The sequence below is a fragment of the Nannobrachium achirus genome (genome assembly GCF_963921795.1).
Source record: "Nannobrachium achirus genome assembly, chromosome: 20".
Taxonomy (NCBI): domain Eukaryota; kingdom Metazoa; phylum Chordata; class Actinopteri; order Myctophiformes; family Myctophidae; genus Nannobrachium; species Nannobrachium achirus.
This window is the reverse complement of record NC_137827.1, coordinates 7609999-7625058: the sequence shown is the minus strand read 5'-3', so window position 1 is coordinate 7625058 and position 15060 is coordinate 7609999. Positions and strand designations below refer to the sequence as shown.

Below are 15060 nucleotides of genomic sequence, written 5' to 3'. Positions count from 1 at the left end.
AACACTATAGGTTGGCTCGGTCTACCCTGACAACAAAGCAGCCAATCACTACGGCGGGCCGTCCCTGTGGGCTATGGGATTTTTAGTGGTGTTTGTTATTGCATAAAGTTATTGCATGCGGGAGGACCTGCCAACAAAGGAGGCTATAGCGCCATCTACTGTTCTGGATTACTGTCGTCTGTGATAGAACAGCACTATGCAACATCTTTAGTTATGAGACCTTGTACCAGTGAACTGTACTGTCATGAAACTGTATCTTTTCCTATGCAAACTCAAATGAAGTCTTCTATCAATCAATCAACCAATCAATCAATCAATCAATCAATCAATCAATCAGTCAGTCAGTCAGTCAGTCAGTCAGTCAGTCAGTCAGTCAGTCAGTCAGTCAGTCAATCAATCAATGTGTATGTGTGTGTGTTTATTCATGTATTGGGTGGGTGAATGGGCGAATGTAATGCACAATCTATGTAAAGTGCCTTGGATAAAAAAGCGCTATATAAATGCACTATTAGGCCTATGTATTTATTATTTATTAATTTCCCCCAAAATTCTATAGAAAAAGGTAATTGAAAATACAGCCTTCTCATGTATTAGGACAGTATGAGTCACCAGAACCAAGGATGTGTTAAAAGTTACAACAGTTTTATATTGGAGGGTCTGATCAAATGGCTATTTTCAAAATATTGAATCAAGCAACTTAAAAGCTGTCTGGGATGCACACAAGAGTAGACAAAAAATACTCCCGACATTGGTGCTGGTAGGATTTATTACTTGCGTCAGCAGAGTGCACTAGGGCTGTGTTTCAGTGATTTTGTATGCTGCCTCAATGTCTGTGTAGCCAATCACAAAATGTTGAGGTTCCAACTTGCATCTTGTGCACTCGTAACCAAGCAGTAGTATACATGACAGAATTCATTTCCCATAGGAATTCACTGGGAAACAGTTTTTTATTTATTTTTTATCTCAAAAAGTATCAAAATTTGTAACGAGAAAAATACAAGCAGAGATGACTGTGTGAAGCTGAACACGTTGACATGGCCCAACACCACACCACTCCACACCACTCCACACCGCCCACTTGTGCCAGGTTTTCCACTACAAGGACCTGGGTAGAGTGGTGTGAAAGTGGTACTAGACGTGGTACTAAAAAGTATCCAATCTAGAGTAGGTCTGAGCTAGGCCAAACAGGGCCAAACACTTCATAATGACTGATCACTCGCTGACTTTTCATTTAGACCACCATGTAGTTGTAATACAAATATTATATTGTGCTATAATCACTGTTATAATCTATTATAGTGTATTATAATTATAATAGTAATATTTTGATACTTTATAGTGTATTATAATCACAGTTATAATCCATTATAGTGCATTATAATTAGGATATTGTAATACAAATGTATTATTGTATTATAATCACAGTTGTTTTTTCTTTATTGTTGCATTTGCATGGATGAGAAACAAACGTTTCGGCTGTAAGCCTTCTTGAAGAAGGCTTACAGCCGAAACGTTTGTTTCTCATCCATGCAAATGCAACAATAAAGAAAAAACAACTCTTGCCACTGTGTGCGATCCATCCTCCTCCTTCTACATGTTGATTTAAAGGGATACCGCACCAGTAGAGTCAGAGCGCGGTGGTAACCAAAAAGTCTATTCATTATAATCACAGTTAAAAGGGTCAATTTGTAGCTTATCGATAGGGGTACTTTTGTGTTATGGAAAATGTAGATATTTGTATGTGGCGCGGTGTGGTGCTAAAGCTGCAGTCGAGAAGGGGCTTAAGACACAATTAACTCATAAATAGCACCGCTCACTTCACACTAGGTATGATTTTTCACTACTTCAAGTCTCCGATAGCGTCAACTCAGTCAGAGCTCCTTCCGGGTCTTCTGACTCACTCCCTTCTTGGGCCTGGGAGGGGGAGGAGGCACAGGCCTTCTCAGGAGCCCAGTCCCAGCGCCACACATGCAGCACATGGTCATAGAAAGAACACGTGGCCAGCAAACAGGACAATCCGTCTCCGTCCGCTGCAGCGTCGAGGGGTGGAACAACAGCAGCAGAGCTGGAGGCGGTGGTGGACGGGGTCAGCATCAGGGTCTCTGGGATGAGGTGACCGCTGTCACGTTCCACTGAGGGGTCTAATAAGCTTGCAACAGGGGATTCATATTGGATCCTCGAGTGTCCTCCTCTGCCACCGGTCTCCACAGGGCTTTCCCTGGTCTCCGTCGCGTGCGGGGAGCAGAGCAGAGCGCCCCCTTCCGGGGTGAGCTGGGACCAGTCAGCTCCGTACGCCAGGGAGCCGTGCAGAGTGTAGGAGGCCAGGCTGGGACACGAGGCTCCTTCACCTTCGCCCTCCAGCGCCTGCCGGCAGTCCAGGATGTGGAAGTGATTGTGCATGCAGGCGGCCAGCAGCAGGTGATCGTGGATGGGATGCCACTTCAGTCTCCACACACCTCCCCCAAGGAGGCTCTCACTGAGGGGCTTCCCCATGTTCCTGCCGTCCCACAGCAGCACCCGCTCGTCGTAGCTCCCCGTGGCCAGGACGTGCTCCCGGTGCGGGTTACTGTGTATGCTGCAGACGCCCATGGTGTGCCTCTTGCTGGTGAACGTGGGAACGGGACCGGCCCGTAGGTCCCAGCCCTTGAGTTTACAGTCGTCCCCGCCGGAGTAAACCAGCCGAGTGTCCCAGTAGGAGAATGCAGAGATCCAGGCCTCAAAGTCGTGGGCCTTCCACTGTGACACGGCTGTCAGACCGGTTTCACCCAGGGAGAGTACGTTCACACAGCCTGCGGAGTCGCTGCACACCAGCCGCACGTCACCGCCGTCCCCCCTGCCAGTGGACCAGTCCAGTGAGAGCGCCAGCCTGTCATCAGCTCCCACTCCCAGGCTGCTCAGAGCCTTTAGGCCCCAGTGGCTCTCCTGACTCTCCGTGAGCGTGTACAACCGGATGTCCCCGACCGCAGTGGCCATCCCCAACAATGGCTTCCCCGACACCGGTACATGACACCATTTCAAATCCAGAATAGCCGGAGTGTCCACGCGCTGCAGTTCAGCGAGGGGCGTGGTCAGGGAGCACTCTTGGCCGAATTCAAACAGGTACAAACGACCGATCCGGCGGGGAGTGGCGGACTCCTCCACTGCCCCGCCTGGACTCTGCTGAAGTTGATACGTTCCACATGTCAGGATGTTGTGCCACTGCGGAACAGGGCACCATTCCACAGTGTCAGCACTCAGCTCTGTGTCAATCACCTGCAGGCTGCGAGTCCTTGACTTCCAAGACATTGCCACCGTCATACCGTTATAGCTGCTGCTGCTGTCTCAATATCTGGAATACGTGATGCAGCCTCACCAGGTTCAGTTTCGACGTGGTGGAAACGATTAACCGCAGGAGCTGTGTGCAATGACCCTTCATTTTTATTTGTATGTCTATTTAAAAGTGGCACATGGATCTTTCATACATTAACAGAAATAATATTACAACTATGCCCATATATGGATATGTCTGTATCTGTCAGTCAGTGTCCCTATTTGAGTGGTGCTAACCATTCTGTCAATATTAATCAATATTAAGCCCATATCTTGGAATGCCCATATACGGACATACTGTGTCAATCTCAAGTGGTCTATAATGTCAGTCATCTCCATATTTGAGAAGTTACATTTTAGCATTGTCCCATTCAAGTCAATGGAAAATGCAATTAATATACAACATATCTCTTTTTTAAGATGTGTTTTGGGCTTGTATGCCTTTATTGATATGACAGTAGACTGACAGGAAATGGAGGAGATGGGGACTGGCAGGCAGCCAAAGTAGGCTGGATCGGGAATCGAACCAGCGACATGCTGTCAGGCTACACTGAACCTATGTGGACCAGTAGGCCAGCGGGCTCCCATGTGACGTATCTCTTAGCAAAACACACCCAGATAAGTCCTGATGAAGCCGGTCTATTTGACATAATACTATGGCCCGAGTGCGTGCCATCAAAACTGTGGGAGGAGTATAGCGCTGCAAATAAAGGTTTATATCCGGAAAGATGGAAAACATAAAGTCGTTCAAGCACTATACACTGCAAACACACTTATAAAGTAGATCAGTATTTCAGGGTTCCCACACATTTTTACCTATTCATTTCCAAAACTTTTCCAGAATATTTAACCAAATTTCCAGGACTATATAACAATAATTCAGCTCAATAACAGGTCTCTTACTCCTATGCGCAATGCTCAAAGACAGGTAGTGTATGCCAGTGGTTCTCAACCTTTTCAGGCCGTGGCCCCCGAAATAATCATGTTTTAACTGGGGACCCGCCACCCTGATGAGCACTAAGAGTTGAGGAGTTTTGTATAACACGGTTCTATTGTGAAAATAGCTGATCGCGTTGCGAGGCGTTGTACTGTAGATCTAGATTTTCACAATTTCTGCCTCTAATATTTGACAATTTGGCCCATGTTTAATTTGTCATTTCAGAGGTATTAACAAAATCAATAACCAAAGACAAAGCATAGCTATTTCTTCCAGGACCCTTGATAAATTCCAAAACTTCTCCAGTACTGGAAAAATATTTTTCTAATTTCAAAATATTTCCAGGAATTTCATGACCGTGGGAACCCTGGTATTTAGACGGGCCATTTCCACTGGTCGGGAAGGGGTTGCTCTATCAGTGGTTTCCACGGTTCCCACTCAGCCATCTTCCTGGACAGAGCCAACTCACACTCGGCCTGGAAAATCACCTCTTCGATCTGACCACAGTTTATTTTCTGCTCCAACCGCCCGACATCGGGCTCGGTTTTGACGAGGTGGAAACGATCGTTGACCAGCTGTTCTGTTTGCCTCCTGTAGGCGGCGTCTCGAGGCATCGTCTGTAGAGACGCCAGGATCTTACCGTAGAGAATCCTCAGGCGCTCATGTGGGTTCCGAGACACGGCCAGGCCCACCAGACCTGTGGTCTTCTTTACAAGTCCTGCCATCTCATCACCTTGTCTCTGGTAGTGGTATCTTATAGGTCTGTACCTCTGGTTCGCCACTTATATAGGACGAATGACATCATTGCTGATGTCACTGGACCAGTGACTTGGGGTAGGGACCCAAAGTGGGGTCCCCAAATTATTATGTGGGGTCCCCAGATGATTTAGCTTAAATGATCTCACTCAAATAATCCAACATACAGTATAAGTGTGTACAGGGTATCTGCACATTTATAAAGTGACAATTTAAGGACTTTCAAGACCTTTTTAATACCAAACTGGCAAATATTAATAAGTAAGTAAGAGGTGAACATTGTCAAAATAGACGATCTACATGCTCACAACGCCTCGCAGTGCGAGGCGTTTTGAGCATGTAGTTTGGCTATTTTCACAATATTTATCTATGGAGCTGAGTAACGCTAAATGTAATACCTACAATTCCAAGTACTTGTCAGAGTGGGGGTCCCCAGTTTGGGGGTCACAGCCTAAAATGTTTGAGAACCACCACTGCACTGGATCAAACCAGTTGGCATCAGCAACGATGTCACTTGTTTAGTCAGAGGTTTTTAGTAGTTATCACTGGTTGAGGAGATGCAGGACACAACTTCATCTAAAAATCACCTTTTGGGATCATTGGATCATTTGATGCCCCGCCTTGTGACGACTGCACCGTGTGTCACTGATGCATCATGGGCCGTCAGCCCTGACAGATTAATTCCGATCACTGATACTAAACAGTGTCGCCACCACCATGATGGTAACAAAGCCCACTTGACAACAAAGCCCAACTGACATCAGTGCCCAAATTTGGAGATTAACTCACTGACTGGCCTGGACACGGAACACCATATATGGTGTTCCAAGTGTGCCAGCCAGACAGACGGATACAACGAGTATTGCACGATTGGACATGGATGGTGACTGTTCTGCCCAACGGGCACCGGTCTGGGTTATCCAACAAAATGAGACTCCTATATCAATCCCTCATCGCACACGGACTACTAGTAATATTCAACATGATCTTTCTGAGGTGCAAGTAGCAGTTGTACATGGCTCTTATTATTATTTATGCCCCATATATATTTGTTTATTTGTTTGTTTAAATGACTGCAGCTGAGACCGAGCCTGGATCCAAGCAGAACCTGAGTCCAAGAGGAGTGAAGAGAAGATTATGTGATGCAACAGAAACATGAGTTATTATTGTGGGCTCGCTGAAAGGCGAGACCAGTATGTTATACCAAATCTTAGTTTATAGGTCAAGTTTATTCAAAGAAATACCGACAAAGGCAGTAGAAAAGGCAGGGCCCTTGGCCACTGAGGAGCAGCGTTCTAGGTGACATCATCACCAACAAGTGCGACCTGATATAAATGATAACACGTTGGCTTGAGACCAGTATGTTATATCAGTATGTTATGCTATACTTTACGCCCCCTCTGTCTTTATAATTATGTAAAGTTTTTTCTCCTAAATAAATAAATAAAATAAAATAAAAAGAATAACTGACAGTACAAAGGCATGGCCTTTAGCCAATGAGGAGCGTTCTTGATGACATCACCACCAACAAGTACGACCTGTTATAAATAACAACAACACCCACATGAAATCTTTGTAGGAGTTTCAGAAGTAATCTTTAGAAGTATGTATGTTCTCCCAAATCTTTATATAGTAAGATTATTCTCCTCAAAACTGACCAACAGTACAAAGGCAGGGCGCAATGAGGGAGAAGTGTTCTTGGTCAGTTTGTTCTCCCAAATCTTTATATTGTATAGTAAAGGTGGTTGCACACTGCTGCGTTTTTCGTTGCGAAATGCGTTTTTCAGGGCAAGGAGAGAGAGAGAGATAGAGAGAGCAAGGGACAGAGTGGTGCGCGAAACGGGCGGCAGTGTGCAAACGTGACTGACATAACGTGAGGTTGATTTCTTTATTCACGCGCTCCGAAATTCACTCCGATATTCGGCCCGAAAAACGCAGCAGTGTGCAACCACCTTAAGGCAGTGTTTCTCAACCTTTTTTTCTGCATGGGCACAGTTTTCATGTCCCAAGAATCCATGGGCACACCAACATAATCAGTGTTGCAGTGGTCTTGGGTCGCGCGCCCCCGACGACCCATATCTTTTTTGAGCCGGGGTTTCGCATCCCCCGAAGTTCACACCTCGACAACCGTTTAACAAAGAAACTAGCCTATTTGCATATCAATAGACCTGTATAGTAGGTGTCGAGCGACGTTCGCGACCCCCCAAACATTGAACCACCACTGCATCACTGAACATAATACGGGGGTGTAAATATCGTCACTGTCGGGAAGAACGTTTCTTCGCAAAGCAAAGCCCTGATTCATCATACAAGGCTGTCGCGCAACAGTAGTGAAAACAGCAGATCTACAAGCACACAACGCCTTGCGGTGTGCTTGTTGATCGGCTGTTTTCACTAGTTTAAATCATTTTTAAAATGATAAATACAATACTGGCTTTCAAGCAGTTTCAAGGGGCACACTTGACCCTTCTCAGGGGCACACCAAAGTTCCCCAGGCACAGTGGGGAACTGAGAATACCTTAAGTAAGGTATTCTCCTCAAAACTGCCCGACAGTACAGAGCGAGCCCATGTTCTATCTAGAATCTAGTTATTGAATGAGACTTAAAAAAAAAAGGAAATGCATTGTTTCACGGAGGTGGTCTTTGTCCCCCTCGTGTGGACAAGGTGAATACTGCAAGTGAGATGTGTCACTGTTAAAAAGAGTTTGTTGTTGTTAGAGAGCAGATTGACTTTTCTTTTCTTAATGCGTTCCTTCAACTGTTCATCTCTTTGATTATTCAACAGTAGTAAATGATTGGTTACAGCATTATTATAGATTTTCCATGGTCTCTGTATAATATAAACACAATGGTGAACGATATATAGCAATGGTTTCTCAAAGTGTGGTCCGGGGATATTATCAGTAAGCCACTTAAAATGTTTAGTCTGCACAATAGTGTTTATTTTGTTTATTCATATATTGTAGGTGAAAGCAACAGAACACAAAAACATATTTGAGGGCTGCAACAATATACCAAATATCGCCTTCACGATTATTCTATGGAGTGTTATAAACGTACTAAAATTTAAAAAATATGTATCATCCCAAAATGTGTAACCCATTTTTCACCCAGTGAAAAGTGACTGCTCTCCCTCTGCTATAAACCATGGAGAGCCTCGATCTGAGCTCATGCTTCATTCAGTGCATGAGGAGTGAGCAGGCCGCTTCCTGTCACCTGACATGGGGGAGTTTCCACGGTAGGACGCAGCGCGTGGAAGAAAACGTTATTCCAACCAGTTCCATTCCCCCGGCTGACCAGGAGGAGGCAGTATAGAGACCAGGATTACTGCATGTTTTTTGTGAGGGTATCTACCCTAGGGGACACAGGGAGAACATGCAAACTCCACACAGAAAGGCCCTTTCACCAACCCCACCTAGGGTATGGGCAGATTGGGCACTGATGACACGGAGGAGAGAACAAGGCCACAGCGTCCCCCGGCGGGAATCGAACCCGGGACCTTCTAGCTGTGCGGTGACAGTGCCACCGACTGTGCCACTGTGCTCCCAATCAAAGAAAACATTTTTTTTTAATTAATTTGTTTTATTTAACTGTTGCAACCTAAGTACAGTTCTGAATTCACAATTCACATCGTCTTTCCAAAATTGTGAAAACAGCAGAACTACAAGCTCACATAGCTTGACATTTTAGCTGAGCATTAATGTGCCTGATGAGATGGGACGATATGAAAATTACACATCACAATAATTGTGATTAACGATATTATCGCGATCATCTAAATATGTTTAAAACTTAAAATGCAGTCCCCAGCATCCCTAATATTCAGGGGGGAAACGTTCAACAAGTGAGCTTGTAGATCTGCTATTTTTGGCGAAACAAATGCACCTCCTCCTTTTTCTTTTAAGTATACAGGGCTTAAGTGGTAATGAATTTGCAGCTTGACAAAGGCTAACACAAACTAGTTTATGACAGTTTATGAGGACAATTTCACGATAATTAAAATCTCCACGATACTGATTATTGTCAGTGTTTTTAATCATGATAAACGATAATAAGGATTACTGTCCCCCTCCCTCGCGCTGGGTAAGGACAGTGGTTCTCAACCTGTGGGTCGGGATCCCCAGGCGGGTCCCCAAATTATCTGGGGAGGTCCTCAGATGATTAACTTATGTGCAATGCTGTTTTCTCAGTCACTCAACAGTAAAAAAAAACAACAACATAAAGTTTAAGTGTATAGCGTTTACATAAAAGTATAAAGTTTACACTTTACATACAAATTTCTAAAGTGACAATTAAATTACTTTTTGATACCTCTAATGACAAATTAAACATTGGCCAAATTGTCAAATATTAGAGGCAGAATTTGTGAAAATAGACGATCTACATGCTTGTAGATCTGCTATTTTCGCAATAGAACAGTGTTATACAAATGTAATGCCTCAAGTCTTAGTGCTCGTCAGGATGGGGGGTCCCCAGTTAAAATATGATTATTTTGGGGGTCGCGGCCTGAAAAGGTTGAGAACCACTGGGTGTCCTAACCCAATCTGTTCGTTGCATAACTCCTGTGAAGTCAGAAGGAACACCATGTGTGTCAGAGCCGGAAGGGTAAAACTCTGCTCCCATTAGAAAACCCCTTATGGTGAGCATATCTACAACCTCACAATGGGCCCGATTCATTAATCTGCTCGTAAATATAGTGTACATAAAATGAATAAATCTGGCTTATATTTCTGTCTTACCTTCAAAATCCCAGAAGAAAAAAAAAACATTGCTGAATCTGACCCTTTCTTGGGAATTGTCCTAAATGCCGGTAAGATCAAAATATGGGCGTAATTTGGCCGTGAAGTGCTTGATGAATCGGGCCCACTGTGGTCAAATGTGATTTGAGCTTGTAGATGTCTGTTTTCAGTGAGGAGAATTGGTATTGGGGGAAAGGGGTGCAGAACAAATATAATCATATCCCCCCCTTTCTGAATATCTATGTAATTTGATGTCATTTTGTCGGCGAGGGGAATGAGGGTGAGTATATGTATGCTATTTTCTTTTTTTTTGTCTCAAACTATAAATCTAGAGCGTTGCCATCCTGTATGTATCCTTTACTATGTATCCTCATATGTATTTTCAGATATTCATTTCGATTAAAAATCTTGCCACAAACTGAACAGCCGAAGGGTTTCTCCCCAGTATGAATTCTCATGTGCATCTTCAAGCTCCCGTTCTGATTGAAGCTTTTGCCACAAACTGCACACGTGAAGGGCTTCTCTCCCGTGTGTATCATGATGTGCCTCTTCAGGTGTCCCTTCTGATTGAACGTTTTGCCACAAACGGTACAACTAAACGGTTTTTCCCCCGCAGCGTCGTGACTCATGGACGGCGGTTGTTGCGTCGACGACGACGACGACGTCAGGTCCTGGAACAGCGCGCTGCCGAAGGACAGCCCCTGTCCGTCCACGTAGTGAGTCGTCTGCGGCGATATCAGTGCGTTTAAAGCCAACTGTTGATCTCCCCTGGTCTCCTCCCACTCGTCGCTGTCTTCGGTGCCGGACTCGGAACAGCGCGAAGAGAGGAGCTGGACGTCGCTGTTTGGTTGTGACGTTCCACAGTCCTCTCCGTCGGCTTGTTGTGTTTTGGCGTATTCAGTGGAGGTGGTGGCGACGGGCTCCGTCTCTCTGTTCTCAGCGCCGTCTTCACTTTTCACCGCTTGTAACGTCGACCCCTCCTCCTCTGGCCTCCCCAGCAGCTCCTGGTGCTCCTCTTTGACGTGTGGAGGATCTGGTTCCTCCTGGAGGAGCAGACTGGGGCTCCTCCTCTTCTGCCGCTCCATGGAATGATCCTCCTCTTCACACGCAGGGAGGAAGTCTGGACAGAGATAAATGCAGATTGAGAGGAAGAAGCCGTGGTCAATTAGATAGTTTCATATAAACAGACATGATTGTATTTAAATTAAAGCAAGGGTCTTCTACAGGGGAGGGGGTCCAGGACCCCTAGGGGGTCCTCAGAGTTACTACAGGGGGTCCTCCAAATCTTTGTGTGATAGAAACCTTTTTATCTTTTTTTTTATATTAACCACTTGAATCCTAGCGTCCATGTTCTGAGAACTTTATCCAAAAATAGCAGATCTACAAGCTCAAAATGTCTCACGCTGCGAGGCGTTGTGAGCTCGTAGATCGTCTATTTTCGGCAAAGAGATTTTGGTGTAGAGGGGAAAAAGAATATCAATTTTATTAAGTATTGTCGGTTCAAGTGATTAAATACGTATCTGAAAACACAAATTGACATGAATCCAAAATACACTGATAACTGTGCTGTCAAACAATGAAACTATATGGAATCTATGAACAGGTTGTGGGGGTCCCTGCTTCATCTCTCTCTCAACTAAGGGGTCCTTGACCTGAAAACGTTGAAGACCCCTGTGTTATACGACATACCACTGTTTCCCAAACATTGGGTCGGAACCTATTTGTGCCCCATTTTCTTTTTCAACATAGAGATAGAGATAGAGAGAGATACCGGCATCTCAAGATTTTCCCCTCCCCCAAAAAAACGTTCTTCTTATTTAATACATTTTAAGCAAACAGACAAACATATCTAAAGAATTGCATTAATATAAATAATAATAATTAAAATGTAGTGAAAATAGCCACCAGGGTAAAATGTCTAATTTCTCTTTTGGGTCACGATTCACAAACTGAAAGTATAATATACGTATACCGGTATACTATATTTAATTAATACGCTTTGTTTTGCTGTCTTAAAGGGATATTCCACTTTCAACAGGGAGCAGTGGAAGGGCCTCTCTCCACATACACACCCATTGTAACTTCAAACTCCATTTTAACCATGATAGATTCATTAAAAACACCCATTATTTTTTCTCTACCCTCCTAATACGTAAGCAGGCCGTGTTTTTTCGATAACTTGTTTCATTTATTTTTAATAATTATTTGGGAAAATGGAAAAAATGAAATACAAAAAAATATGTATTAAAAATAAATGAAAAATGTTATCGAAAAAACACGGCCTGCTCACATATTAGGAGGGTAGTATGAGTCACCAGAAAAAAATAATGGGTGTTTCTAATTAATCTATCATGGTTAAAATGAAGTTTGAAGTTACAATGGGTGTGTGTGGGGAGAGGCCCTGGGCCTGGAGGGCCTGGTAACATTTACATCAAATATCTAAATATTCAATCAAGCTAATTAAAAACTGTTCAGGGTATTCATAAAAGCCTGATTAGATGATAAAATTACCAAAAGTTTTTTTGAAAGTGATATATCCCTTTAAAAAACATTTTGTTCACAGAATCAGATGTTTCATGGTCTTCATTCACCAGGAGCCTGGATGGCTTGGTTCCAGGCTTAAAATGGAAATCTCTATGGCAAATCTCTATTCAACAGGGGGTCCTCAAAGTTACTCTGACAAAGTCAACCCGGGTCCTGACGAATCATGACAATAAACACATTGTTTTGCCTGCAACTATTAATTAGAAAGCGGTGAAAAAAGGGCAGGCTACAACACTGTGCAATATTATTTGTCAAAAGTGCAGAAACTACACTCCGACAAAGCATTGCGAATGCCATTTATTTCCTGGAATGGAATCTCTGAAAAAAAATCTCTGCTTCATCTCTCTCTCAGCCAAGGGGTCCTTGGCCTGAAAACGTTGAAGACCTCGGCATTACAGCACAAATCACTGGTACAATACAGGGTTTCCTGCCGCAAATTGCAACACTTTTTTGCTATCTGATTGTATTAAACAACGTCAAACTCACCAATATTGGGGCTGTATGGAAAGCTTGGAGTATCCTCTTTCTATCTGGAAAGTGTTTGTTTCATAAAAACCCAGCGTAGACATTTATGAGTTATATCCGTCAATAAATCCGAGAAGACATGTTTTTTTTTCTAAGTGTTGAACTTCGGAAGCCCTCGTCTTCTATAACGCCATGTCCCGCTGCCTCCTGCACTAGGCTATGTGACATTTAGAACCAGGTGGTACACAGGACCACTGGGTGACTTCCTACAAGCGCTTCCAGCACAAAATTATAGAAAGCAGCTCATAACATGTCTACGCTTTTATGAAACAAACACTTTGCAGATAGAAAGAGGATACTCCAAGCTTTCCATAGAGCCCCAATGTTGGTGAATTTGACGTCGTTTAATACAATCAGATAGCAAAAACTGTTTTGATATATTGGCTGCCTATGGGAGGAATTGCAACCCTCGATTCAACCGATTTAAAAAAATCTAGTGTTGCCATTTGCGGCTACTCTAAACTAGTGGTTCTCAAAATGTGTAATTTCAAAAACCTCTATAACTCTGAGAGAGGGTACACATGTAACCTTAGAGTTACTACAGGTGTTCCTCCAAATCTTTGTGTGATAGAAAACTTTTTTTCTCCTTTTTTATATTAACCACTTGAACCCTAGCGTTTATATTCTGAGACCTTTAGCCAAAAATAGCAGATCTACAAGAGCTTGTAGATCTGCTATTTCTGGCAACGAGGTTTGGTGTAGAAGGGAAAAAGAGAACACTATAAGTACAGAGTGAAAGGTCAAGTAGTTTGTTAAGTGTTGACGGTTCAAGTGGTTAAATATCTGAAAATTGTCATGAATCCAAAATACACTGATGATTGTGCTGTCAAACAATGAACTTAGGGAATCTATGGGGGTCCCTGCTTCATCTCTATCTCTCTCTCTCTCTCTCTCTCTCTCTCTCTCTCTCTCTCTCTCTCTCTCTACTAAGGGGGTCCCTGGCCTGAAAACGTTGAAGACCCCTGCACTTGCAGCACAAATCACAGGTACAATAACAGGGTTTCTCGGTACCAACCTGGTGTAGTGTTGGTGAGTGTGTTCTGCAGTATCTCTATGTGCTGCTGGTACTGGACTATAGTTGTAACAAACACCGCCAGAATGTCCTCCGCCACGGCCGTTAGACGCTCGTTGACGAACAGCCTCAACGTCTCCATGTCGCACAGAGTCATGTCTTTATAGCAATGCAAATACACTGTTAATATTTATTAATGTTTATCCCACTGCGTTCTGTTGTTGTCGTTTTCTCCCCCGTTCTGTTCTGAAACGGGATGGTGTTTTTTACTGGTGTTTCAGTCCGAGTGTGGGGAAAGGGTGCGTTCGGAAATGCGCACCGGACTGCGCGGGCGTTTATCGTGGGCTTGCCCAGGCCTTACGGCCTGGGCATAAATATAACGATTGCATTCACCACGGCTTCGTAACTCGCGCGGCGCTCCGCCGGCCGCGCGGCCCTGGCCCGCTCTTCGCGGCCACTCGCGCCTGCGGCGCTCGGGGGCGAAGAGCAGGACCAAGGTCCGCTGGCCTTCGCGCCGCTTGCAATGTCGTGGACAATAAAACGAGCGCACCCTTTCATACACTCTGACTGAATCACCAGTAAAAAACACTCTCTCGTTCTGAAACAGCGATATAAACAATGCAAACTACTTCCGGGTTGACGAGCAACCCGGCCGGCAGCCGGCGTGTGCGGGTTTTTCCCAACGGGTCTGAGCAGCGTGTATCTATTCTGCATCTAGCTTTAAAGCCTGGTGGGCGAGGTTAATTTAGTTTAAGGCAAGACCCCATATTCAGAGAGAAGATTTTTAACGCTAATGTTTGCTTTGGTGGTCCGTGGAACAAAATATTTTGAGATGGGGGTCCGCGGCCAAATACATATCATTTTGCGGAGTCCTTAACCCACTGATAGGCCTATAGGCTACAAATGTCTTGAAATCCGTTCTGAAGAAAAAAAGAAAGAAAAAAAACGTATGTTCCCATATGGTGGTTCTAAAACGTTGTCTTCTTAAAGGAGTAGTTCACCCTCAAAATGACTTTTTTTCTATTGATTACTCATGCCATGGAGACTTGAGATCAATAATATTTTTAGTTTTTTTTTTTTTTTTTTTTAGTTTTGTCGCACTGTTAAGAATAAAAAAATAAAATTATTGTCTTAGGAATAGGAATGCGACAAAAAAACAAAAAATATTATTGAACTCAAGTCTCCATGGCATGAGTAATCAATAGGAGGAGAAAAAAAAAAGAAAAAAACATTTTGGA

General features: G+C 43.8%; 2 protein-coding genes across 2 annotated transcripts; both read right to left on the bottom strand.

Annotated features, from left to right (window-relative positions):
* Positions 1–1845: 1845 nt before the first annotated feature.
* LOC308305517 (diphthine methyltransferase-like) lies at positions 1846–3285 on the bottom strand (the record flags this gene model as incomplete). The annotated part of the gene is made up of 1 exon (XM_080750313.1): positions 1846–3285. The coding sequence occupies one exon, from the start codon at positions 3283–3285 to the stop codon at positions 1846–1848; it is 1440 nt and encodes a 479-aa protein (XP_080606439.1).
* Positions 3286–4620: 1335 nt separating this feature from the next.
* LOC308306413 (NADH dehydrogenase [ubiquinone] 1 alpha subcomplex subunit 5-like) lies at positions 4621–4971 on the bottom strand (the record flags this gene model as incomplete). The annotated part of the gene is made up of 1 exon (XM_080751392.1): positions 4621–4971. The coding sequence occupies one exon, from the start codon at positions 4969–4971 to the stop codon at positions 4621–4623; it is 351 nt and encodes a 116-aa protein (XP_080607518.1).
* Between the last annotated feature and the right edge of the window lie 10089 nt (positions 4972–15060).